We start from the raw sequence: 26,702 nt of genomic DNA on the forward strand, positions 1-26,702 counted from the left end.
ATATTTTTAAAAGATTAATCTTAAACAAGAGTAAATTCATTAATGTACTAGAACCTACTATGTGCCAGACCACATGCTACATTCCAATGATAATGTAGGAAACATTCTGAAGCTAAGAAGTGGGAATATTTTTAAATTTTGTGTACAATGTTATGAACACTAATTTTATTCATACATATTTCAGAAGATTTTCTATTTAGTGTTGTTTTTACAAATCTTATTTCATGTCCTATTCAACTATATTATTTCATAAATCATATAACTGTCAATAAGTATTTAAAGGTAAATGTTAATTTTTTAGCATATTCAGAACAATACCTGACAGGTATAAACACTAAATGTGTTTATTAAATACTAAATAAAATATCTACAATATGTCAGGCACTTACTATTTTTCACATATTTTATTGCAAAATATAAATTTCATATTGGCTTTGCAGAACTGCAAAAACTTTATACATTGCCCTGTCCAGATAGCTCAGTTAGCTCAGTTGGTTAGATCATTGACCCTGATATGCCAAAGTTGTAGGTTTGATCCCTGGTCAGGACACATATAAGAAACAACCAATACATGCATAAATAACTGGAACAACAAATCTCTCTCTCTTTCCCCCTCTCTCTCTCTCTCTTCCCCCCCCCCACCTTCCTCTCCCTCTAAAATCAAATTAAAAATTTTTTTTAGAAAACCTTATGTATATTATAGACATGCATGTCATTTGCATGAGCCTTATAAATAAAAAATGGCAGCCAAGAACTCTGATCAAATTCAGCCATCCCAAGGATTGTTGTCTGCCCCAATAATAAGCAACATTAAAAAAAAAAACAAAAACAGAAGATGTCATAGAAAAAAAAAAATCCAGATGTCTATCGTCTCAGAAAAATCTTAAAGTCTACCAAACCAAAACCTTTATTTACTTATTTGTTTATTTTTACTGCAGTAATGGGATGGAGTGGAATACCAGTTGCAGAGCAGCACCTTCTGCCTGGCCCTGCTACACATTTGAGTTTGGGGACCAGGATCTGATAAGAGGTACAGAACTGAAACCACTGTGAAGAAAGAAGCTGAGAGTGATTGCTATGAGAAATATAATACTGACAAAACTGAAAAACTGGGAATCTTGCTCCTCTAGTTCTAATGAACTCAAGCTTTCAGAGGACCTCCATTTTTAGATCTAGAGTTTTGACTGGTTCGCTAATTTGCATAATAGAGTTAAACATTTGTACACTAGAGTTTTCTGTTTATATATCTGTCACATTTTTATGAGGCAGAAAAGTTTATTTCATCTGACAAACCCATGATATAACTATGTTGCAGAATTAATTGGTAAGATATTTAGGATAATTATTCTTTTAAGGTTTAAAAGAACCTTCTAAAGTTTTAATCCACTTCCTTCAGTCTCTTCCTACTCACCCAGGCATTTAAAATCTATATATATATTTTTTAAAAGAATATGGAATTTTCTATAACTTCCATATGTAATCTATGCCAGCATTTATTATAAGCCCCACAGTCATGAGATTCTAAATGAAGGTTTGTGCTTAAATGTGCATGATTTGGCTTCCCTAGATCTCTAATTTACTTGCTTTCAAACCACTATACATTTAAAGACAACTAGACAGTGACATCAGAGGAATGGCAGTGTGAGAGATCCCCTCTGTCTCCCCCCTTGATGTTTCAACAATTTGAATGGCTATAATTCAACAAAGTCTTCCCTGCTCAATGCACAAACACACCCGAGAGAACTGAGCACTAAGAAATCTAAAGGTAGGCAAGTGGGAATGAACCAGGGAGGTGAGGAGGGAAAAGTGTTGAGCTGAGCCACCTGTAGCCAGGAGCTCAAGACAGGGCTCAGCCAGAAGAGGGGAAGAACCAGGTTTTGGCACTCCTGTAAGTCAGGAGGAACAAAGAGACTCAGGGGTCATTCCTTCAGGAGTTGGCATTAGGAGCTACAGCTGAACCAGTTGTCTGGTGGCTGGCATTCCAGACAGAGAAACCAAAGTCGAGGAGCCTGGCTGCCCTTAACCTCCTAAAGCTTGCTTCCTTCACCCTTGGTTGCAGAGCACATTATCTGCAAATCTGAGAACTAGTACTACAGAATCACTTTTCCCCAGAGCGAAAGGCCCACTCTGTGAATGGTCTCAGGATCAGGGCATGAAGAGAATTCCACAGAGGTCCGAGGTCACAATTACCAGAGGGCAAAGCAACTTAGATAGTGAACAGGTTACCCCAGTCTACCCTTCCCTCACACATGCTGACTGTAGTGTCTGGCTGTGGAGGACAGCACTGAGATTTCACAAATTTGAAGCCCCATAGGCCACCATGTTTGCTCAATGGCAGGGGTGGTTTCCTAGGACTGGGGTGACCAGATCACAGGGGAGGCACCCACCTCCCATTTTCCATCACCACAGGGATCCGAAAAGTCAAAGAACAAGAGCTAAAAAAAAAAAAAAAAAAAAAAAAATCTTGATTCAGCGCCACCTAATGGAAGACAATAGGACTTCTTTGTATCAATCTACTAGAGAAATGCCACTCATACATAGATGCCTAGACAAAGGAAGGAATCCATCAAATACCAGGAATAACCAAGGTAGAAGGCAGCTAAGAAAGAAAATAAAAATCTCCAGAAAATAAACTGAAAGACAAGGAAATATGTGATTTAAATGACAAAGAATTCGAGATTGAGAGATTACTATCTAGGCTTCAGTTATGTTGAGCTCCAGGCCCAGAAAAGCAGGCAAACCAGAAGTAGTGACATCATGGCTGACATCATGGTCAAATGCACTGATCAACAACCTCAGACCCTAGCATCAACAAATCAACAGAGACCAGGACCTTGACCATGACCCTAACTCCCTTGGTCATCATCATTAATTATTTTTTTCCTCTCTACACTCCAACCACTAGAAGTCTTTGGGAAGCCAGGTCTCTGAGCATTTGCTCACTTCTCTCTCTGGGGCTGGGCCACTTCCTGAAATAAACCCTTAATTAACCTGCTGCAAACTATGGTTTGATTTTATGGGGCTTTGATGCTGACAGGCAAATGGACCCCTTTGGTCTGGCAACAATGGTAAATGGAAATTCTTTGTAAGAAACCAGCATTTCATAGATTTCAAGGCAAGATCTTGAAACACCCAGAGTCTGCATCTTCAAATAGGTCTTGTTGGGAAACAAAATTCTGAGTAAATCTGAAGATCAAACTGGCTTCGTTGAATGATTCATGAATCAGGCAACACCCCATCAAGGTAACAGAAAGGAGCTCCAAAGACCTGAACAAAATGGAAGGCTTCTATAGGCAAAAGGCAGAAAAGATAAGGAAAGAGTGGGATTGATTACCTCATCCTACTCTGGGGGACTGAAACAGCCTAAAAGGCAGATTACCTCTACAGTGCTAACCAGGTCATTCCAGATTGACTGAAGATCACATTTTTGAGAGAGGCTGAAATTGCAATGAAGTCTTGAATTGCAACTTTGAAGGTGGGCTTAGCTGAGGTGGGCTTAGCACAGGTGACTCCGCTCTGAGCCTTTTCTTTAACAGACCCAGCCTCCATGGGATAAGAACCATGGTTTAAACTCATTCTATTTATTTATGTATCAAATAAAACAAGAAAGCTGGCTATTGTTAATGACCCGGTTTCAAAGGAAAAGAAAAAGATTACTCTCCCTATTCTCCATAAAAAAATAATTAAAACTGATTTGAAATTAAGAGCTTGACTCTCAAACCAGATGTTGTTTGCTTTCCTTTTAAGGTTTTAGCATTTAATTGAAATCACAAAAGAACTTCATTAAGCCCTTGATACTTGAGTTCTAACTGGAAAGGTTAAGCTTCCCTGCAGAGAAGCATAGCAGTTAATTGCCTGCCTACTAAAAAAAAAAAAAAAAAAAAAAAAAAAGCCATTTTTTTTAAAGTACAGTCAAACCTTGGTTTTCTGACATCTCCCATTTTGAACCATTCACTTCTCAACTAGACAACCCTTTCATACTAATACCTGTATGATCAGTCTCAAACCTTTAAGGTGACAAAGGAGTGAATATGTGTGTATCAGTCAGTTTACCGCTAAACATCATGTTGTTAGCACCTCAGGAAATAGTGCTGTGAATATTCTCCTGTTCTTTGCTTTTGTTGCTGCTTATCATTACTCAATTTTCACTTTTACTGTACATTTCATGTCCTTTTGACATTAAAGTGTTTATTTATAGATTTAAAAGTACATTAGACATGTACAGTTTATAAGAAAGGTTAAAACAGGGAATCATTTGGGGGTCTGGAATGGATTAATTCAATTCACATAATTTCTAATGGGAAAAAAATAATTCGGTTTTCGAACAGCGTCTGGAACAAATTTCGTTTGAGAACCGAGGTTCCACTGTAAATGTTTCTGTTTCTATTTCCTTTCATTTTAAAATTTAATTCCTCCCCAATTCAATTTCAAGCAAAAGAGGGAATTGAGGAGGGAAAAGTTAGACAATACTAGAAAACTTGACAGCTTTCTCAGGGCAAATATCCAAATCTGTAATTCCTTGCTTAAGTGTCTAAGAAAAAGCAGGAGCTGGCCTACACCATGGCCGAGGTTTGCAAACCCTGACCCCTTGGAGTCTGTATACTTAAAGTCAAAGAAAGGAAGTTGATTGAGAGTGAGTGAGGATGGGGCATAGGTAGAGGTACTTTCTCAAGAAGTTCCAGTTTACCCAATGCCTATAACACTCTAGTAGAAGACTGTTCAGATCACTTTAAGAGTATGGGATCCCCAAGTGCTTCTTTGACCTTCCAACAACACTGCATTTGAAACAAATACTAAGCCCGGAAGCAAAGGCCTTAATTAGCCTCAGGGCAAACCTTATAATAACCATTTCATGTTTTGACTCTTCTATTCTCCTACACTACAAAAAGGAAAAGGTGAATATGATTCATTGTTTAAGAATTTGAGTTCCTAGCACACTGTAGAGAAGGGTTCTTTTCCATCATCAACTCAGGAAACTAATATTAACAAGGCGAAGGATTTCCCCTGTATAGTCTAGTATCTAGCTCTATTACCGGATGTGATATACTTACAAATACACATTATGTATAGGAGGCAATGTACAGGATTAGAGAGTTGGAGCAGAATTAAGGAATGAATGAAAATAAATTAATTCTAAAGATGCATAATCTTTACAAGGCAAAACTGTCCTTCTACACCTCCTTTGAAGTCATGAAAAATACTAGTAAAGAAATCTGAGAAATCAGTGACTGAAACCCAGGTTAGTAGGGAAAGGTCAGAAAGGACACTTCCACTTACTGAAGATCAAAAAGTTGCTTGTGTTAAATTCTCTTTGAAAAGGAACACTTTTGCCTTTTAAATGGTAAAATAGGACCAAGCAAAAGAGATTACTCAGAAACCCAATGCTTGAGCACCAACAATCACTTACTTTGTAAATGGTAGGCAGGATCTGTTTCATTTTCAGCCTGTGAAAGACGAAGACATCGTAAACTGCTGAGACTGCGAGAACAGTCACTCCTTGTTCCTTCCACAGCATGCTGCATCCCGCACACAGTCCGGTCCCGAGGAACCAGCCCCACGTCCTGGCGGAGTAGCCTCTGGTGGAGCAGTGTTTAATGTAGCAGAGCAAGGAGAGGAGGAAGAAGAGACTGGCCCCGACATCGGCCCGGCCCACGATTCCTGCCACGGCCTCCGTGTGGATGGGGTGAGAGGCGAACATCAAGCCCGCCATGAAGGTCCAGTATCCGTCCCCCAGGAGTATCTTGGAGAAGCTCGTGAAGAGACCAGTGACTGCCGCATGCAGTAGGATATTGACAAGATGGTAGCTCCAGGGATTCAGCCCTCCGATGGCATGGTTCAGGCGAAAAGAAAGCGTGCAGAGTGGCCGGTAGGACTTGTGGCTGCCACTGTGGGTTAGAAGAGTCCCCCAGAAATCATTGTAGAAAATGTGTGTCCATGGCGTTTCTGGGAGAAGGTCCTGGTTAGTCTTGATAGCACGGCTAAAAAACAAAATGTTAAAAAAAAAAAAAAAATCAAATGAAAAATACAGTGAAAAATATATTAGGTGATACTGGTAATATATTACCTTCCTCCCTAGCCTTGTTGTCATGAGACTTTAGGCTGGGGTGCCAGGAATGCATAATTAATGCAAATGAGCTATCCATATAGATTGAATTGAGATCCTCCCCTTATTTCTTGCTAGCACCACAATTAGGATTGTATTTCTTTGCCTCAAAAGCTTTCTTCCTTGTTTGAATGCAAGTGTGTTTGAAGGATAAATGTAGAGGTTCTATCATTGATTTAAGCCTTAATGCAGAGGTTGCTGAACAAGTGTCCTAAAACATCACTTGGCATGCTGACTAAAAATGCAGAGTCTAGGCCCCAGGTTGATATGAAGCCTGAGAATATTCATTATTTAAAAGCATAGTCCTAGCTGATCCTGGTGCAGGAAATACATTAAGAGCAAGAACTAGCCCCCAAGGGAGATAAATTTTAAATAGAATATCTGTGCCTGGAGCAATGCTTCTCAAACATACACACCATGTGGAAATCTTGTTAACAGGCAGGTTCCACATTTCTAACAAATCCCCAAGTAAAACTGACTCTGCTGGTCTGTGGCCTCCACTTTGAGTAGCAAGGACCTATACAGCTGGAGAGATGAGTAAGAATGGCTTTCCATCGATCAAAATATTGCCTTTCTCCCTACACTCCAGTAAACTTCAGCCTTTCTCCCTTCTGAGCTGTCACAAGTCTTAGTGTCATCTACACCAGATGCCACAATAATGCACTTCCTTGTATCTTGCTTTTTGAGGATTAGTAACGACAAGAAGGAATAAGCTAGTATTATTCGCTGAGCACTTCCTATCTGCCAAGCATTCTGCTGGTCTTGGCTGTATTTTCTTGGTTAATTCTTGGAATAACTGATGAGATAAATATTATTATGTGCATCTCTCAAATGAACAAATTGTGATTGAGAAAGTTAAACGAATAAATATCTAAATTCACACAAATCAGAAATAATAAGGTCAAGTTTGATGGCCCATGCTCTTTCCAGTATGATGGGCTTCTCAAAATATGATCCACAAACCACAGGGAGTATGAGAGAAAATACACAAACCATGTGAAACTCTTAATGGCTGTATTGGTTTTAACATATATTTGAAATAAATTTTAATTATCACATCAAAGCTGGATTTCATAGCTATCTAATAAAAATTAAGCTGTTAAATAAAGAGTCCATGTAAACACAGATATGAAGGAATCAACAGTTCTGGTGTACGTGGATAAGGTACAACTGTGGAAGGCAGCACATAAATGACTCCATTTGAAGGATTCCTGCTCTATGGCGTTACACCTGCCAGTGAATAGGGTGGCATCTGGAGTCTTCTGTACCTCCAGTGCAGCTATCCCAGTACTTATAGAACACGAGAGGCACATGAGCCAGAAGGAAGCAGGAATGAAACACTCAAGTAGAAAACTCTTGCCTACTCTGATGTCAGGGCTTTTTAAGGGGATGTGAGCACATGCGTAGCTAAAGAATAGATGGTGGGCGGCCACTCTGAAGACCTTTACCTCTAGCCACTCCACCAGTTCTGCCTTTCATTGTGAGGCAGCCATGATTAAAGAAATTTCCGTATGAATTTTACCAAAAATCATGTTGCAAAAGCCTTGGATTAAGGAGAAATGCCCCAGAGTCCCAGCTCTGTAATTTACTGAGTGACTTCGAAAACAAGAGTATGGAACAGATTAAAAACTCATCCTAGGCTTGTAATGGAAATAGTAGTTAGTATTCCATTTGAGATCAATGGCTGGTCAATGCTGGTTTTCAAAAGCTTCTCCAAACGACCTCCCAATTAACCTCGCCAAGCTTCAATTTCTGTAATGATAATAGTTTTACCTTGAAATCATTTAACCAACACTTGTAATTGTTCATTTGCCTTCTATGTAGAGAAGCAGAGAACACTGCTTTGCAGATACACCAATGTTCTGGAGACTTAGAACAAATGACATCTCAGTCCTGCTAATGGCCTCAGTTACTCTACAAGGACTGGGGTAAAATTTATAAAAAGCCCCTTATTATAGTCTGCTTGACCCACAACCTCTGAACTTGGGTACATTTGGGGGTTAAAATTACAACAGACTGCCTTAGCTGGTTTGGTTCAGAGGATAGAGCATCAGCCTAGGGACTGAGAGTTCCCAGGTTCGATTCCAGTCAAGGGCACATGCCCAGGTTGTAGGCTCAATCCCCAGCAGGGGGCATGCAGGAGGCAACTGATCCATGATTCTCTCTCGTCATTTTTATTTCTATCTCTCTTTCTCCCTCTCCCATCCTCTGAAATCAATAAAAATATATTTAAAAAAATTATTTTAAAAATTATAAAAAATAAAACAGACTGATCAGTAGATGATAACTTATCTACTCTCTGTGAAACATCATACTACTCTTTTTATATCTACTAGTTGACTTTTTTAGATGCTCAATAAAAAGACAGAAGGTCTGTTAAAATCATGTCTTAAGAAATGCTCAATGTGGTAGGGATAGTTGTTTTTCCATGTCTATTTCCAGCCTTTTCCCATACCCTTAGACCTTCTGTTTTTAATGGTATATGGTCTTTAGAAAAAAGATTTCATTCCCTACTTTCCATTGCTGCTAAAGATGGTCATGTGACTAATTTTTGGCCAGTGGAGCATAAGCAGAGTTTTATGTACTATTTCCAAAACATGTCCTTAAAAGGGGAAAAAAGCTTCACATTCTTTCCCTCCACCACTACCTCCTTCCTGCTGGAACACAAATGCAATAGCTGGGGGTCTAGCAGCCATCTTGGCCCATTAAGTGTCCTTAGGAATAGAAATCATGCCCAGCACAGAAATAAGACTGAAGGAAATTGAGTTCCTGTCACCGTAGAACCCCAACCTTGGCCTACCTACCTCCCCATTGCATGAGAGTGAAAAATAAATTGCTATATTGTTTAAACTGTGATATTTTGGGTGTTAGCTATCGGCAGCTGAACCTAGCTGTAAGTGAAAGCCTTTGTTCACAGAAGACCTACTATAACACAGTGGTTTGATTTTTTCCATTTTGATTTTCATTTTTCAAGTCTCCATGTATTGACTCCGAATTAAATGAATTTCCATGTAAACTGACTTTTAAAATATTAGAAACAGATGTTATTCTGAATTTATTAAATTGTTCATTTGCCTTCACATCAAAGGTCTCAGAAGTAATTGCTTAAGATCTGATGAGTTATAATTAAATTTTTAAAGAAATATGAAAAACTGTTGTCAGAGAGAGCTGACTTCAAGCAATTCAGAATGAACATCAAACTGGCCTCTGCTAAACATTAACCTAGAAATTGATGTGAATTTCTCTATTATCAATGCAGAAATGCTCATACTATCCAAGTCAGGGCAGTAGAAGCTCAACAGCAAAGCATTCTGGGATAAGGCTTTGCTGCTATAGTAAGGAAAGCTAGAAAGGAAAATTCTGTTTAGGACAATACTATACCCTTTCACTGGCAGATCCATATAGGATGGAGAACCATGTCCCCCAAACCAGGTTTTCTATAGACTTTTAGCTCATCACCATAATCAACTCTATAAAGACTTTTTAATAAAAAAGTAAAATCCATACTTTTTTTAAAAAAAAATCTGTTCAAACCTGCGAGAATTTCTTATATTTATAGCAATAAGTCTAGTAATAGGAAGCAGCCAACAAACTAACTACACATCTAACTCTCACAAAACAAGGGTTTCAAAATAAGAACAAAATTAAAAAATCTCATAATTTTTCTGTGAGAAAAAAATTTCATGAGGTACAGCCCTAAATTGTCATTTTAGGGGAAAATCTAACCAACAAACAGTATTAATGAAACAAAAGTGGAAGAGTGAGAGAACACCTTACCCATGTGCAAAACATACTATCAAAAGGGAGACTTGAGTATGCTAAAATTCTCTGACTGGTGTTACCTGCTTAGGAAGGTTTTTACTTAACTGATGAATATTATGGCAAAAATATATGAAATAAGACTAAATTGTACAGGGTTTTACTACTGGTATATGTCATGTCACATATGCACATCAGTGATAAGGGATACATTACATATCCCTCACATCATTTTAAGAAAGATAAAGACCAAAGGGGCATTATTAGAATCTGAAAAATGTGCCAGCAAAATGAGACATAAAGATAGTCATTCAATATGAAGCATAATAGATTTTCATCCATTTGTGTTTTCTTACATGAGTCCAAAATGGAAATAGTAAAATCTCTTCTTGGTTAATGAAAAACCTTAATTCAAAACAAAATTTCACGCTGATATAATTTCCGAGGTTATTTCTGTGAACGGGGACTGGAATTTAGGAAGGCACTAAGAAATGAGGAAATCTTCCACTGCAGGAAAGGGAAAGAAATCAGAGCAGCAGATCTGAAGGAGAAACCACTGGAAGCAGAATTCTCCAGGGAACACATAGCTGGGACTGTCCTTGGAAGCACACGGGTCCAGTCTCTCAGATCTTCAAGGAGTTCTTACCCCATGTCCCCTTTTGTTCATTTGTGGCTCTTTGTTTTTGCTGTCTTGTGATTTTCCCCTTAGGAAATGCTGGCAAAGGCCAATGCTATTGTGAAACAAGAATGATGTGACTGCCATCCCAACTGTCCTCATCTGGGTTTCTCTCACTGCTATTTTTTTCTGTCCATTGACCTTTGCAGTCAAAAGCACCCTCGTAAATGATGACTGGTCCTCTGAGCAGGAAGGAGGCTCAGACTCTTCAAACATCAAATGGCACACTCATGAAAAAGAGCACAATTCTGAAGCCAAGTGGACTAAATTAAGTTCAAGCTATGACACAGTGGACAAACAGAGTTCCTTCACCTCCCCATACCTGTTTTCTCATCTGTAAAATAAACATTTAACTGTATTTGCCATATGGGATCATTGCAAGGAGTTAATGTCAGTAAACAAGAAGTACATTGTTATACGTAACATAATGTGTATATGTAATATACATAACACACATTAGCTACTGTTATTATTATTATTATTATTATTATTATTACCATCAACACCAAGCAATTGATGCTAGCCATCAATGGAAACATAGTGCTCATTTATTATGTTCATAGCCTTCAAAATCTATGGATCATGGTCATGAGTACTTCACTTAAAGTTCCCTTAAGCTTTAACGGCCCTCTCAGAACATGATCATGACCATGTGTGAAGCTTTATTTTTGGTCTTTAACACATTCCTTTTTTTTCATTCTCCTATCTTTGACTACCTCTTTCTACTCTCTGACTCTCCTTGGTTAGCCTCCCCTTCACACTTTTCTCCAAATGTGGATGTCTCTCTCCTAGTCCTGTCCGCTGACCTTTCTCTCTACACTTTCCACCTCTGTGGTCAGCTCTACCACCCGCTACTCAGAAGGCGCCTTCTCCATCTGGACCTCAAGCTTGGATGTTGTTCATAAGGCTGCACATCTAATTGCACAGGTGATATCTGCACCTGACTTGAGAAAAGAGTAGTAAAATCCTTGTTCTTCTGCCGACAAAAGGTGTTTTGCCTTTGGCCGCTTAGCCTCTCCAAAGCTCAGCTTCCTTACAATGGTTGGTGGATAATAATAATAATGCTGCTTCTCAAAAATTGCTGTGTTAGCAATCAAACAGGGAAACATTAACATAAAATGTCTAAATGTCTGACATTTACATAGCCTTGTAAATTTGTAATAGAAATTTGCTGGGGTTTTTTTTTGTTTTGTTTTGTTTTTTCCTGGACCTCTTCTTCTAGTTAATAGTCTCCTGTGTTTTCTTTGGAAAACAGCTCACATCCATTCTCAGTCCATGTGAATAGGGTGAGCGAGGCTAACCTGACCTCATGATGAAAGGTCAGCAAATGTGTACTAAAGGCCAGCCAGTTAGTGTACTATATCCCCCATCCTCATTCCTGGCCAAAATAATTGACTTAGCAAGCCAGCCAGGCCAATCAGAGTCAAGAGAGCCTCAATAATCTACTGGGAGAGATCATCCTCTTTTGAGGATGAGATGAAATCCTAGGGCTACTAGAACATTCTCTGAAGAATGAAGCCAACACAAAAGAACACAGATCAATTACCAAAGAGGCAATTGCTTGTGCAGCTGGATCCCGTCATGCCTGAAGCAAACACTGTTAAATAAGCCAGTAAATGCCCTTTACTCATAAGCTAGTTTGAACTGCTGACATCCCCAATAAAAAGAGTACTAAACAGAGGAGAATCCAAGATGGCTGCTCGGGTAGGCACCTAGCCGCAGCCGCACGCAACAATTTCAATAAAATACAACTAAAATATAAAATGGACATTACCCAGAACTACAGGAAAGTCGACTGACTGGAAATTCTACAACGAGAAGCAAGGAGAAAACCAGAAGGAAGCACGGAGGAGCTGTAAAAGCCTAAGGTACGGATTCACGCGGTGCGCGCGGAGAGGACGGAGCCGGAGAGGAGGGAGGCTGAGTGCCTGGCTGGCGTTCCCTAGCGGGAAGGAGATAAACACTCCGACTGTGCTGGGCCCCCAACTGCTCTGAACCCCCGTTCTAGGCCAGACCCCAGGGACCCAGGCTCATCCAGAGGGAGCTGGGCTGTAAGGTGGAACCCGGGGAGGCGGTGAAAGGAGGTCCCAGAGGCGCGCACACAGCGCTCAGAGAAGGGCCGGCCGGCTGTGCCGTAGGACTGCCCTGGCGGGAAGGAGACAGGGGCTCCAGACTGCTGTGAACGCCATCTCCAACTCCACTTCCAACTGAACTGAACCCCAGTTTCGGGCCCATTGCGGGAGAGCCTACACTGTTTGGTAGCAGGCGAAAATCGAGGGCACCTTTCTCTCAGAGGCGCTTGCAACAAGTACTGAAGGACCCTGAGTCTCAGGAGTCGCATAGGGCGGGGCTGACGGAAGCCAAGGCTGTAGGCTCCACCCTGAAACCCCGCCCCATCAGGAAAGCTGCCTGCGAAAATGCCTAAACCAAATAGATCACAAACGAAAGAAATGGAGGACAAAAAGCGACTGGATATAGAGTTCAAAACCACACTTATAAGGTTTTTCAAGAATCTCCTAGAAAAGGCCGATAAAATAAATGAGACCTATGAGGATATGAAAAGGACTCAACAAGAAATGATAAGGGATCAACAGGAAATAAAGAATACATTGTCTGAAATAAAAAATATTATACAGAGTCCTAAAAACAGAATAGAAGATCGCAAGAATCAAGTCAAAGATTTGGAACATAAAGAGCCAAAAGACACTCCTCTGCAGAAGCTAGAAGGCAAGAGAATCCAGAAAATTGAAGATAATGTAAGAAACCTCTGGGACAACTTCAAACGATCCAACATCAGAATCATGGGGGTCCCAGAAGATGAGAGAGAGCAAGATATCGAAAACATACTGAAAGAAATAGTGACAGAAAACTTTCCCCACCTGGGGAAAGAATTGGACTTACAAGTCCAGGAAGCACACAGAACTCCAAATAAGAGGAATCCAAAGAGGACCACACCAAGACAAATCATAATTAAGATTCCAAGAGCAAAGGACAAAGAGAGAATATTAAAAGCAGCAAGAGCTAAGCAGGTGGTTACCTATAAAGGAGCACCTATACGATTGTCAGCTGATTTCTCAACAGAAACCATGCAGGCCAGACGGGAATGGCAAGAAATATTCAAGGTGATGAATAGCAAGAACCTACAGCCAAAAATACTCTACCCAGCAAAGCTATCACTCAGAATCGAAGGTCAGATAAAGAGCTTCACTAATAAAAAATAGCTAAAGGAGTTCATCACCACCAAACCAGAATTATATGAATTGCTGAAGGGGGTTCTTTCAGAAGAGAAAGTAAATAAAGATAAAAATTATGAACAACAAATACGTAACTATCAACAAGTGAATCTAAAAACCAAGGAAATTAAAAAAAAAAATCTGATGAACAATATTAACTGTTGAATATAATAGAATCAGAGGTATGGAAGGGGAGTGAACTGATGATTCTTGGGGAAAAAGGGAGAGGGGGATGTGGGAAGAGACTGAACAAAAACTGTGCACCTATGGATGAGGACAATGGGGAGTGGGGAAAGGGCAGAGGGTGGGGTGGGAAGGGGGGGAAAGGAACACTTGTAATAATATGAACAATAAAAATTTATTAAAAAAAAAAAAAAAGAGTACTAAACAACATGGCACTGTATAACTATCAAGTAATATTGTCAGTTGCCCTTTCAGTGTCTTAAGCAAGTCTGAATCCAAATAACATTCCTCACAAAACATCTCCCTTGTCATACAAGCCCTTCATTAAGTACCATCATTTCTCCATCACTGATATAGAAGTTGTGCATGTCAGCACCTTCTCTCTTTGCTTTTCCATATTTTTAAAAATATATTTTTATTGATTTCAGAAAGGAAGGGAGAAGGAGAGAGAGAAACATCAATAATGAGAGCGAATCATCAATGGGTTGCTTGGGGGATCAAGCCCACTACCAGGGCATGTGATCTGACAGGAAATCAAACCTTTGACACCTGGTTCATAGATTGACACTCAACCACTGAGACCTGCCAGCTGGGCTATTTTTAAAATGGTTAAAACTATGGTAAAGTTGTTCAGGAACCTAAGAGAAACTCACAAATTTCCCTTGAATCCCATATAACTTTGCTTTTCCACTGCCCTCATTCAGATTTTCATTATTTCCCACCGCTCTGCTTTGCCTGCTGAAATTGCCTGTTCATTTTCCTTTTTCTCTCATTAGGATGTTAAGTCCCCTCAAGGAAAGAATTATGCCTTATGTTTTCTTCCAGTGCCCAACACATATCAGGTACATAATAAATATTTGGCAAATTGAACTAAACAGCTATCCCTGCCTGCTTGCATTCCACCTTTGCACGATTACACACATGCTAAGGACAGAGAAACTTCCTGAAATATAAGTCTAACGCATCTTTATTTATCTTTTGGAGACACAGTAGTATTCAATATATGTTTGACAAATTGAATTCTAATTAGAAATGATTCGTACTGATAGGATTCACTCACCTTTTAGAAAAAGCCTTCATTGTTTTATGTATGTAGGGAAATATCACTTTCCCCTAAAAGTTGACTCACTCTGAGTGCTAACCTCTGCTCACCCAATAACAATCAACTGTGAAAAACCATCAGGTTAATGGGCTTACCCAAATGTCTTTGGCACTCATTTGCCACTTAACCTATAATCTTTTAATTAGAGTCCCTCTTTAGGGATAAATCATTATGTTTTGAAAACTTTGCTGAATATGCAAATACTTGACTAACATGGTAGGGCGTCTGAGAGAAATACTGTAACATCTAGAACTTGTCTTAGTTTGGAAATAAGCAATGTATTTCAGATTCCTAGAGACCTTCAGGTAGAGCAGGTACATTTCAGCATAGGGTGCTAGACTGTTGGGAGACAGTGTTAGGTGTCCAGTTCACAGTGGAAATGGAAGGCTTTAGGCTCTAGGCATGAATCTATCATTACACCTATAGCACTTCACTAAACTTACTTCTTTCTATCTTAAATCTCCCCCTACTAGACTGTAAATGCTTGAGATGATAACTTCCTAAACAAAGAACACTTTAAAAAACTTTTTTTTTAAATTGTTACCAAAAAGGTATTGAATGAAAAGAGGCCACAAGAAATAACCAAGACCCTGTGATCACACATCCAAGGGTCAGAGCTCTCAAGTAACTGCAAGGAAAGGAATATTCTATAGACTCTTCCCTCTATCCCTGTAGGAGCTTTTCCTAGCAGCTTCTGATTAAATGTGGTCCCGGCTTCTGCTACACTTGGCTCCCAGAGCACAGCTCCCGGGATACGGACCTCTCGGAGAGCTTTCTGGATGAGGAAGCTCCTGCTCACCCCAAGTCTAGAATTTACCCAAACACTACTCTCTTAGTGGGAGAAAATGAGAAGGAGAAATCTTGGCTAAATATTTTTAAGGTATCTTTAGTTCCTCAGATAAATTAAAGCTGTCATTTTCAGATTTCTATATAGAAAAATTTTCCTCTGGCCCTGAAAACTAATTAATAATTCATTCAAAAGAAAGCTGATTATTTAAAATGAAAACTTCAGTTACCTAAAGATATTTTGAAAAGTATTTATATGAAAAGCATTTTGCAAGATTAAAGCAAAAACTAACAACATGAGATTATCAGAAAAACCATACTCCAAGCATTTAATTTCACTGATTAAAGGAATCCTCTACCTTAATATTTACCTGTTTAACAACTGAAAATAATTTTCATTGCCTTGCAATTTGCATGATGAAATATAATATTAGTATTTTCCATATAATCTGCTCATTATATACATATTATGTTATCCTAACATTAATAAAAAATGTGATTATCCAAATACACCTCCTTCTCATTGTGCTAAATTTAATCAGAATTCTCAACTTAAACACTTAATGAAAGTATCTTTCTTCCTAAGTCTCCAAACTTTAAATCAGTAACCACTAGAAAAGATACTTAGGAAGATTTTTCACTCCCAAAAGTTAACTCAAGTATAGGAATCACTTTAGTACACTATTTAATTTATAAATTTCAATCAGTTTCATAGGTTCTCATAAATTCACAATTTACAAAAAGGTGATTTAAAGAAAAATTTTTGCAACTCACACTGCTACCTTTACAATGGCTCTTGAACATTACCAATACCTTATAAAGTATGACTGGTTCCTTAAATTTTTTACTTTAAAATAATTACAAATGTTTAACTGTTTTCGACAGAAGAAATGAGTATCAGATTATAGTCTTTTTATGAAATTCAAAGGCTTCAAAAATGAATGGGCTCGCCGAAGCCGGTTTGGCTCAGTGGTAGAGCGTTGGTCCCAGGTTCGATTCCGGTCAAGGGCATGTACCGTGGTTGCGGGCACATCCCCAGTAGGGGGTGTGCAGGAGGCAGCTGGTCGATGTTTCTCTCTCGTCGATGTTTCTAGCTCTCTATCTCTCTCCCTTCCTTTCTGTAAAATATCAATAATATATATATATTTTTTTAAATGAATGGGCTCTATCAGACACCAGATTTTAAGTGAGAAATACAAGAGTAACCATGAAGATTCCAGACCACCATTTTTTTTTTCAAATTCAAGGTTCTTTATTTTTACTTTTTAAAAATTTATTGTTGAAAGTATTACATATGTCCTCTTTTTTCTCCCATTGACCCCTTATAGCCCACTCCCTTGCATCCCTGCCTCAGACCTCCACTACCCAATTGTCTGTGTTCATGGGTTATGCATAGATGCATGCAAGTCCTTTGGTTGATCTCTTCCCACCTACCCCGCCTTCCCTCTGATATTTGAGTCTGTTCCATGCTTCTATGTCTCTGGATCTATTGTGTTCATGAGATTCCACATATGAGTGAGATCATGTGATACTTGTCTTTCTCCGAATGACCGAACACCTACTTTGTGCAAGGTCTTGTTCCTGTGCACTTTTAAGAATAAAAGAAGACACTATCTTTGCGCTTAAGGGTTTGATTATCCAAACACACTCTAAATGGGTAGGCAGGCTTCAGCTACAATACTTGCCTGCTTGCATCAATGTGCTATGTAAATTTCAGAACTGGTAGACTACAGTACAAGGTAGTTTTCCCAACTACACAAGTATTACCTCATTTTAAAAAAATCACATCCTTGAGGAGGGGTCATCATCTTCACTTAAAGGAACCAGGGAGAGAGTCTCCTGGCTATGACCACTGCCTGTGAACCCGCTGAGGGTGCTCAGCCTGAGCACTGCCAGACCACAAAGTTAAGGGAGGTTGGGGGGAGATTTAAAACGAGACACTAGCATGCTCTGAGAAAACAGGCGTTGGGGGTAGGAAGACGTTAGTGTAGCATTATCCAGATGTTTGGCTTCTCTGCTAGCCTAACTCCTGTCTTCTCTGAATTAAGTCTTAACCAAGTCACCTTTCTTTATCCATGCCTCTCCTTCAGCCAAAGAGAAGAGCCAAGAAGCTTCTTTTAGCCAAATGTTTGCAAGGATCCTTTGTCTTTTCTACTTAAAATTTTCCACATGTTGCCAATGCATCCCTCACAGGTATTCATGTTATAATAGCATCTTGCATTTGTCTCATGCTTTTACATATTACAAAATGTGCTCATGTGCATGATGATCCTGAACCCTTGTCAGCACCCTGGGAGTAAGCGGATGTGAACAGATGCGGACGTGAGAAGCGGAGTCCTGCCTGAGACAATCGCAGCAGAAGATCTGAGCCGCCCACACAGAACCAAAAATCACAATCCTCATGGGAAGAAGAAATCTAGACACAGAGAGAGACACTGGCGGTGCGTGCACAAGAAAAAGACCACGTAAGGTAGCCATCTGCAAGCCAAGGAGGGCCTCAGGGGAAACCAAACTGGCCTACACCTTGATCTGGAACTTTTAACCTCCAGGACTTGGAGAAAATTGTTGTTTAAGCCACCTAATCCATGGTGTTTTGTTCCAGCGGCCCTAACACACAAATATGCCACAGAGACCATCATATACAATTACACACTCTATCCTGTTTACCCTTCTAGTTTTCACACAAAAGCCAAATTTCTCCAATATTATGTCAGGTGTAGGTGTTCTATCTTTTTATGACAGCGGTTGGTTGAATGCTTTGTGAACAGTAAGAGTTTTAAGAGATATCTTATTCTTACTGCTGCCTGGATGTATCTATGTCCTCTATGAGAGAAAAAAAAAACTTTCCTGACCATGTCAATGGGGCAATAATGCTAATTAAACACACATAATAAAACATTAGTGCAACTTCATACTTGCACTGAAACTGACAAAACTTACAAAGCACACAGACATGATCTCATTTTATCCTCACAAAACGGCTATAAGTTATGAACCTGGAGCTGCAGGGTTAAATTAAAGAAGAGTTCAAATTAATTAGACACAGAGAAAGACCTTGAACACTGTTCTCCAACCTACTCCACTTAACCTTAAAAGCAACTCTGTTCCTCCACATGGACAATAAATCTCCAATGAGAAGTGTTTGTAAGACAATTTGAAAGTAAAATCCTAGTCTATTATTGCATTTTGTCTGGAATCCATATATTTGCCCTCAAGACTCAATAAAGCTATAGAAATGCTTTGAGCCATATTCTTTTAATTTCTGCAATTCAAAAAGAAAGTCTTCTTTTAACACTAAGGAGTCTTGGAAAACCTGAGTCAAAGGAAGGTGTTAGTTGTCTTCCAGTGACGGGTGGAAAAGGCAGCTTCATGAAAGCCAAAAATGAACCTATAATTTCATATTGCAAAATATAATAGAAAACATATTCTGGGAGAAATTTTGCTGCTTGCATCCCTTTTCTACTATAAAATAGTTACACACACACACATACATCTGAGAAAGATCAGACTTTGAACATATTGCAGCAACACACACGCACAACACGGGAAGTTTCACCAGGGCTGCCTGTGATGACAGGATACACAGACATCCCCACAATAAAATCAGCCTCACAGCTAAATCAGAGAGTCTTTTTGGACACAAGAATATATGAGCCCTGATGAAAAACAGATAAGCAAGGAGGAAAACACTCTAATTTAAAACTAACACAGATGAGCCTACCCAAAGTACCCAAACATTTGGTCCACAAACCACCAGCAACACTCTAATTTGTCATGGAAGGCAAGAGATGTTTCATCCAAGAATAAGGAGAGAAAGGGAAATGAACTCCGCCATTAAAGTGTATGGGCATTACAATATAAAATACTTTCTAATACAGATGTCATTTACAGAATGACAATCAAGAAATAAATTAAACTTCAGGGAGCTCTGTAGCCCTTTAAATAAAGCACATTGTAGGCACTCAAAATACATATGCTGAATGTTAATGAAAGCTTATCAGCTCACTCAGATCTCATTTTATGAACGAATTATGAATCACCGATGTGTCCCTTTTATCATCTTAAGCATGGCATATTTTACCCACTTGCTGACCCCCAAATTCTCAAACTTAGAACAGTGGGATATGTCTCCTCTTTAGCGCTCCATATCTATGACCATTTAATCACCTAATCTCCGTGAGATTGGAAATCCCTAAACCAGACCACAGGTCATTTTTATTCAGTCTTGATCATCACTGTCTTTATTATACATAATTTATGTCACACTAGCCATTGCCAATAAAAGAAAATATTTTCACCATATAAGTATTTGTGCTAAGTAAGTAAATTCACAAAGAATGGAAGAACAAGCAGAACCTAAGTCTGAGAATGGAAAATGGAATTCAATCAAAGAAATCTAAGCATAACTGATACAACTTTTCACTCCCATCTGTAGGGGGCGAAATACTACCCTTCACCTTTCATCTGACGCAACTCCTGAAATCAATGTTACTAAGCACTCACACGCCACGCTTTAAAGTTAGCCAAGTCCTGACTTGAATTCTTCCTCTTGAACTTACTAGCCATATGCTTCAGTTTTCTAGTGAAGATAAAACTACATAAGATAAGCACATACAGTAAGTGCTTAATGAATGATTGTACATACAATGATCACCTCCCTCGCCTTCCTAGATTCCACAAAAGAGTACTTTTATTTTGCTGAAATGTCAGTCAATACCACTACAGCCCGCATTCAGTGACGGTGTCATTTGTCATTTTTCTTAGCATGTCCTCCAGGACCTCTGCTTCTCCCTCCCCTAGAGCACCACACGAAATTGTGCCTGTATTAAACATAAATTAAGGCCATTAGCCAATCTGAGTGCTCAAGAATGATGCTCACAGCAGTCTAACTCATCTGGGAGGATGGATGACAGCAAGGTTAAGTGAGGGGATCAAAAAGCATAAGAGAAAGAAGGAAGAGCCATAGGCCTTATGCCAAAGTGCACAGCCTCATTAGGACATTCTGGGAAGCCGCTTCTTTGGAAGGACAACAGTTGCATGCCACCAAAGAGGCCGGGCTTGGTATTTCTTTTCGACTAAAAAACATCCATCCTAACAAAGCAACTATAATTCGATTGGAAAACTAATATTTTTAGCTGTCCAAAGCCTATTTTTGCTTGCACAAAGTTAAAAAAGAATTACTCTATGCATCTGCAATCACACACACACACACACACACACACACACACAGCAATATGGTTCAAAAATAGCAAGTTCTTAAAAGCATGACGCTCTATGTGAAACCTTTTGTATCTCTGCTAATAAAAAAGGGCAACATATATTTTAAAATGTCCTCTTTACGGTCTTCATCTAAGCCAGCCCTATGCAGGTGGACAGTAAATGGGCTATAATTTGTGGTGGCCCCAAATGGAGTCTGGAAGAGTTTAAAATCAGAAATATGATCACTCTGTGAGAAAAGGCAATGTCACACACTCTATCATGGTCACCCTGCTCACAGTAGATGGATTTTCACGCTGAAAAAACTAACATTAAGAGTTGCCTTGGGGAGGATAACAAAATAGGCATCCCCAAATGCTCTATCGGCCTGTCTTCTAATGGCTTCTTTTCTAAGGCGTCCTGGAGAGAAGTTCAATCTTTCTAATGGGAATATAACTGTACTACAACTCTCCGAGGGCATTTACCACTTTAAAAAGGAACTCTAAACTCTGCTGTCTTTAAAAGGCAAGGAGGTCACTGGGAAAAGTCATTTTTCAAAGCTCCAGTGAACTGGCACTCTGCTTTGCTTTCAGCCACAGAGATAAGGCGTGCAGTCTTGGTAACAGAATCGCCTTTCTTTAATTTTTAATGCTTGTCCATTTCAGGGCTCCCAGGGGGAATCAATGACTTACTCATGGCATCCTAAATGGCTTGGACTGTGCGCATGCATGTGTTTTAACAAAGCAAGAAGCAACTGCTTTGTTCCTTTGTTCCATCCATCAACTATTCATTTTCGGCGAACATTTGATAAAGGCTACACGAGTACAACATAAAGGCATCTTCCTATCCATCCCAAAAGGAAAGAAAAATATAATAATCTCATCATTGTCACCCCTCAGAATTTAAGAGGAAACAAAGCTCCTGGAAGGGTAAACACGTGTTTTTTATTTCCCACTCAGAAAGCGCACACAGGTATGGGCATGTTCAAATGGCAGTGAATTCATCTGGAATGTGAAAGACCATGGGGTTCACACATATAAAGATCAACAGTTGTTGTAGAAATTAACTACACCACATCTTAAATGTCTACACGAGTTCTAAACTGATCCAGGTGTTATCATCAGGGTAGAAACAGATGCAGTGTTAACACATTAAACTGTGAATCCAACTCCAACTCTGCTTAATGGGCTCCACATGCTGAGAGTGATCATCATGGTGAGGAAGTGCACTCAACCATAAGCCCAACTTTCAAACAAAACAAGAGTTTCATTATCTACATTATGCTCACACACAACTTACTCGGGAACTAACACTGTTTTCACATGGATTAGGGTGCATTCATAATTTTGAGGGCAGGAAAAGATATTGGGAGATTAATGCAACATCAGCACAACAAACCCACGGTTGTCACAAGGGTGTTGACAGCACTTCAGGAGTGCTGTCACCACAATAAAGACGATGCCGGTTGCACAAGCCCCTCTCATCCTGGGATTCTCTCTGGAATCCCAAAGTGGCTAGAAGAGGTGAGAAGAATGATAGTGAAGTTTATATAATAACCACCATTACTTTATATATAGAACTTCTAGTTTTCAAAATATTATAATTTGCATCATATGATGTCACAAATGCTTTTCTCATCTTCTTAGTGAAAAAATAAGGACTCCCATCCAAGATCACAGAGTGAGGGAGGAGAGAAATTAGGGGGAAATAGTTCTGCAGCTCTACAGTGTCTTCAGTCATGAAATCTCTGCGCTGGGGAGCTCTTGGCCCCTATCCCATTTACAAAAGACAAACAAACAAACAAAAAAAACAACCACCCTGGTTATTCTAGAAGACTAATGCACAATAAAGGAGCACAACTGTGTTTCAGCCAATTCCCTTTGGCCCACCCCATTTCTTTTGCCACTAACAGCATTGACTAAAAGGTCTAAATGGTGCTAAATTAGTGCAGCATACAGGAAAGCTGTCTGGGAGGGAAGGGATTTCACCACGGAGTGTCCTGCATCTATTGACTTTTCTATTGACCCAAAAAGCCTTACATTCTTTAAAAATGTCAAAAACAGATGATTAAAGTAATACCAGACTATTCTTTACAGTTTTTCCTCTTCCAGAATTCAACTCTGGTGAAAATTAATTTTTTAACTCTACTGAGAAGTCACCACTGTATATTTCTTGAGTTATTTAATGTTTACATGTATCCTTATTTCCTAAACTTCAGCCTTAGCAATTATTTTGCATCAAGCAGACCTCAGTAGATGGTGAACCTCAAGGCAAGCGAGCTTCCAGGATAACTCATATTTAGAACAAAAGTTGCTGTTATGACAACTAAGCAACATATGATCAAATCATATCTCAAGAGGGGCTTCAAGAATAGGTATTAAGAGCTTCTGTCAAAAGATCATTCTGAAAACTGGCCTTCTATACTTATTCTAACATAATCTTAATTTGTCCTTTTTGACTAATGCATATTTCATACAGACTTGAAATCAAGTGAATTTGAGGATGAATAGAAAAAGAAATGATGGCAGAGAAGCAGTAGGGAATTTGAGTAGACCTGTGAGGGAGAGCACCAATCACCCGAAGTCCCAACTCTTCCCGTCTCAACGATGGAGGAATGGGGGCAGGTTTTGTTTCTCTGGCCGCTGGCTTGTACTTCTCACTACAAGAACTAAAGCTTGTTAATTTAATAATTGGCAAAGAGGGTGAATTACAACTCCAAACATAGATATTGGTGTCTGGTTTAGTTTCCCATTGTTACTGTAATAAATTACCACATACTTAGTGGCAAAAAAAAAAAAAAAACTTAAATATATTATCTTACAGTTCTAGAGGCCCTAAGCCCAAAACTGGCTTTCACTGGGCTAAAATCAAGGTATGAGCAGGATTTTACTCTTTCTGGAGGCTCAAGAGATTACAGTTCCTTGTCTTTTCCAATTGACAGAGGCCAATCCTTGATTCATGGGCCCTTCTGCATCTTCAAAGCTAGAAACTGCTTACATCATTCAACCTCTGCTTCCACTTTCTCTTCCTCATCTGACTCTGGCTCTGCTGCCTTCCTCTTTCCTTTAAAATAACTCTTGACATTGCACTGGGCCCACCCAGAAAAAAACAGAAAGACAAAACAAAACATAATAATCTCCCATTTAAAAATCATTACTTTTATTATTATATATCTGTAAAGTCCTTTTTTTACCATGTAAGATAGCATATTCATAGATTTTATTCTGCCTACCGGTATCCCATTTTGTTAGGCTTACTGAAGTATATTAAGAAGGTTATTCAAAATAATTTCCTCACTAAAATATACAAAGTACTCATCTCCATAGACATGCAGAAGCAAGAATCAACAGTTTGTATGTGCATATAAATGAATGAAAATTACCATTATATATTTTCTACTACATTACCAAAGGAAAATGCGACACAATTACTGGATCAGCACACAGATAAAACAAAGTAAAATGAAGAATATGCTGAGCCATGCAAGCATGGCTCAGTGGTTAAGCATTGACCTATGAACCAAGAAGTCACAGTTTGATTTTCGGTCAGGGAAAATGTCCAGGTTGGGGGCTCAAACCCCAGTGAGGGGGCATGCATGGGGCAGCCGACTGATGATTCTCTGCCATCATTGATGTTTCCATTTCTCTCTCCTTCTACTTTTCTCTCTAAAATCAACATACACACACACACACACACACACACACACACACACACACACACACATATATATATATATATATATATATATATATATATTAATAAGCTGATAAATAGAATAAAGTAAGTCCTGAAGCTTTTCCTGATTTGAGAGAGAGGTGCAATTTTCATTGCAGAGCTTTTATCACTCAAAATTCCTTCTAAAATCCTTCCCGCATCTCAAGTACAATGTAGAAAACTAGAAATTGTAATTAGGTAAGTGGTCAGTTCATGGCTATGAAGTTCACTCATATCCTTCCTATTTAATAAAAGCCTAGGCTGCTCTCACATCATCACAAAATGGCTGTCACAAGATGGCTGTCACAAGATGGCCACCATAAGATGGCTGGCATGGGAGAGCAGTTGGGGGCAACCAGGCTTGCAGGGATGGGCAGCTGGGGAGGACGGTTGGGAGTGACCAAGCCTGCAGGGGAGGGCAATGGGGGTGACCATGCGGGCAGGGGAGGGCAGTTGGGGCGACCATGCTGGCAGGGGAAGGAAGTTGGGGGCAATTGGTTTGGCAGGGAAGCAGTGAAGTATCAATCAGGCTGGCAGGGGAGTGGTTAAGGGTAATCAGGCTGGCAGGTAGAAGCAGTTAGGGACAATCAGGCAGGTGGGAAGGCAAGCAGTTAGGAGTCAGCAGTCCCGGATTGTGGGAGGGATGTCCGATTGCCAGTTTTGTGGGATTGGGCCTAAACTGGCTATCAAACATCCCCTAAGGGGTCCCAGATTGGAGAGGGTGCAGGCCTGGCTGAGGGACAGCCCCCCATGCATGAATTTTGTACACGGGGCCTCTAGTCATATTATATCCAGCAATAACATTCAAAATATTAACAACTGCTTTAGTACTAGAAGAGGGTGTTATAGGGCCTCTGCTATGTTTAGTGTTAACCTTTAAGTAGCTTGATGTTGGGAAAATCCAGGTGATCTCAGGTGAGAGCACAGAATGGTCAAGGAAGAGGAGAGCCTCCAGGGGGTAGTATTTCCTATTGCAACTGCCACACCAGTGAGCAGTGGCTAACTATTAATACCCCAACAGAACTGATAGAATTGGTCACAGATTGCCACAGAAAGTATGTATGCATCATTACATTTCTATTTAGGGAAATAAAATGAGATGGAAAAGAAACTCTATTTGGGGAGGGGAGGGGGCAGCGGGAGTTGCAGATACCATTTTAAGTAGGGAGGAATGACAAGATTAACAGTACAGTATCCAAACAGATCCTGCCAGGATGGAATGACCAATAGAAGTGAACAAAGTTAAGTTTTATAGGAATAGGGATTATTTCTTAAGACCTAAAATTGGGCCCAAAGCCAGCAGCAACAGGATGGGAAGATATGAGTCAGCAACATACAGACGGAGAAACACTTAAAGATTTTTAGAAAAATGAAGACTCAATGAGTCAGTGTGATGTAGCCACACATACACACACACAAACACAAATATCAAATACAAACTCAGACTGCAATAAAAACAAAAAGGTCACATAATCAAAAAGGAAGAGGATGATAAGTTTCTTCAAAAAACTGAAATTACTTCACACCAAAGAAGGATTAGACTTGTATATGTATCATGAAGACAGAATGAGATCATGGAATTATTACCAGCTAGATGTTGAGCTATACAGAAAAACTTTAACTTTTGTATATCTAGTGATGGAGCATTCCAACTGCTCAAGGGTTAGTGATTCTCCATCATTGGAAATCCAAAAAGAGAGGCTACATGATTATGACAGAACTAGAGGCCCAGTACATGGATTCATGCACATTGAAAGGAAATTAATTAGAAGAAATATTTTAATATTGCTATTTGCCCTTTCTCTATGATAGAAGCATCAACCAAATTCATGATCGGCAATGAAAAATTGAAACATACACATGCAATTGGCCCCAGTGAGAGCTTTGTATGTGTCATGCATCCACAAGTCAACTTAGCTATTATATATATATAATAACCTTGCTTAATTC

The 26,702-nt window shown here is 39.4% G+C and overlaps 1 protein-coding gene across 1 annotated transcript in view; it reads right to left on the bottom strand.

Moving 5' to 3' along the window:
* The window catches only part of TMTC2 (transmembrane O-mannosyltransferase targeting cadherins 2), a 401,251-nt gene that overhangs the window by 238,974 nt on the left and 135,575 nt on the right, over positions 1 to 26,702 (bottom strand). The window contains exon 2 of the mRNA XM_084877291.1: positions 5,408 to 5,978. Within this exon, the coding sequence (XP_084733417.1) occupies positions 5,408 to 5,978 (571 nt within the window). The remainder of the gene's footprint in view (positions 1 to 5,407; positions 5,979 to 26,702) is intronic.

The sequence above is a fragment of the Pipistrellus hanaki genome, assembly GCF_964339955.1.
Source record: "Pipistrellus hanaki genome assembly, chromosome: 3".
Taxonomy (NCBI): domain Eukaryota; kingdom Metazoa; phylum Chordata; class Mammalia; order Chiroptera; family Vespertilionidae; genus Pipistrellus; species Pipistrellus hanaki.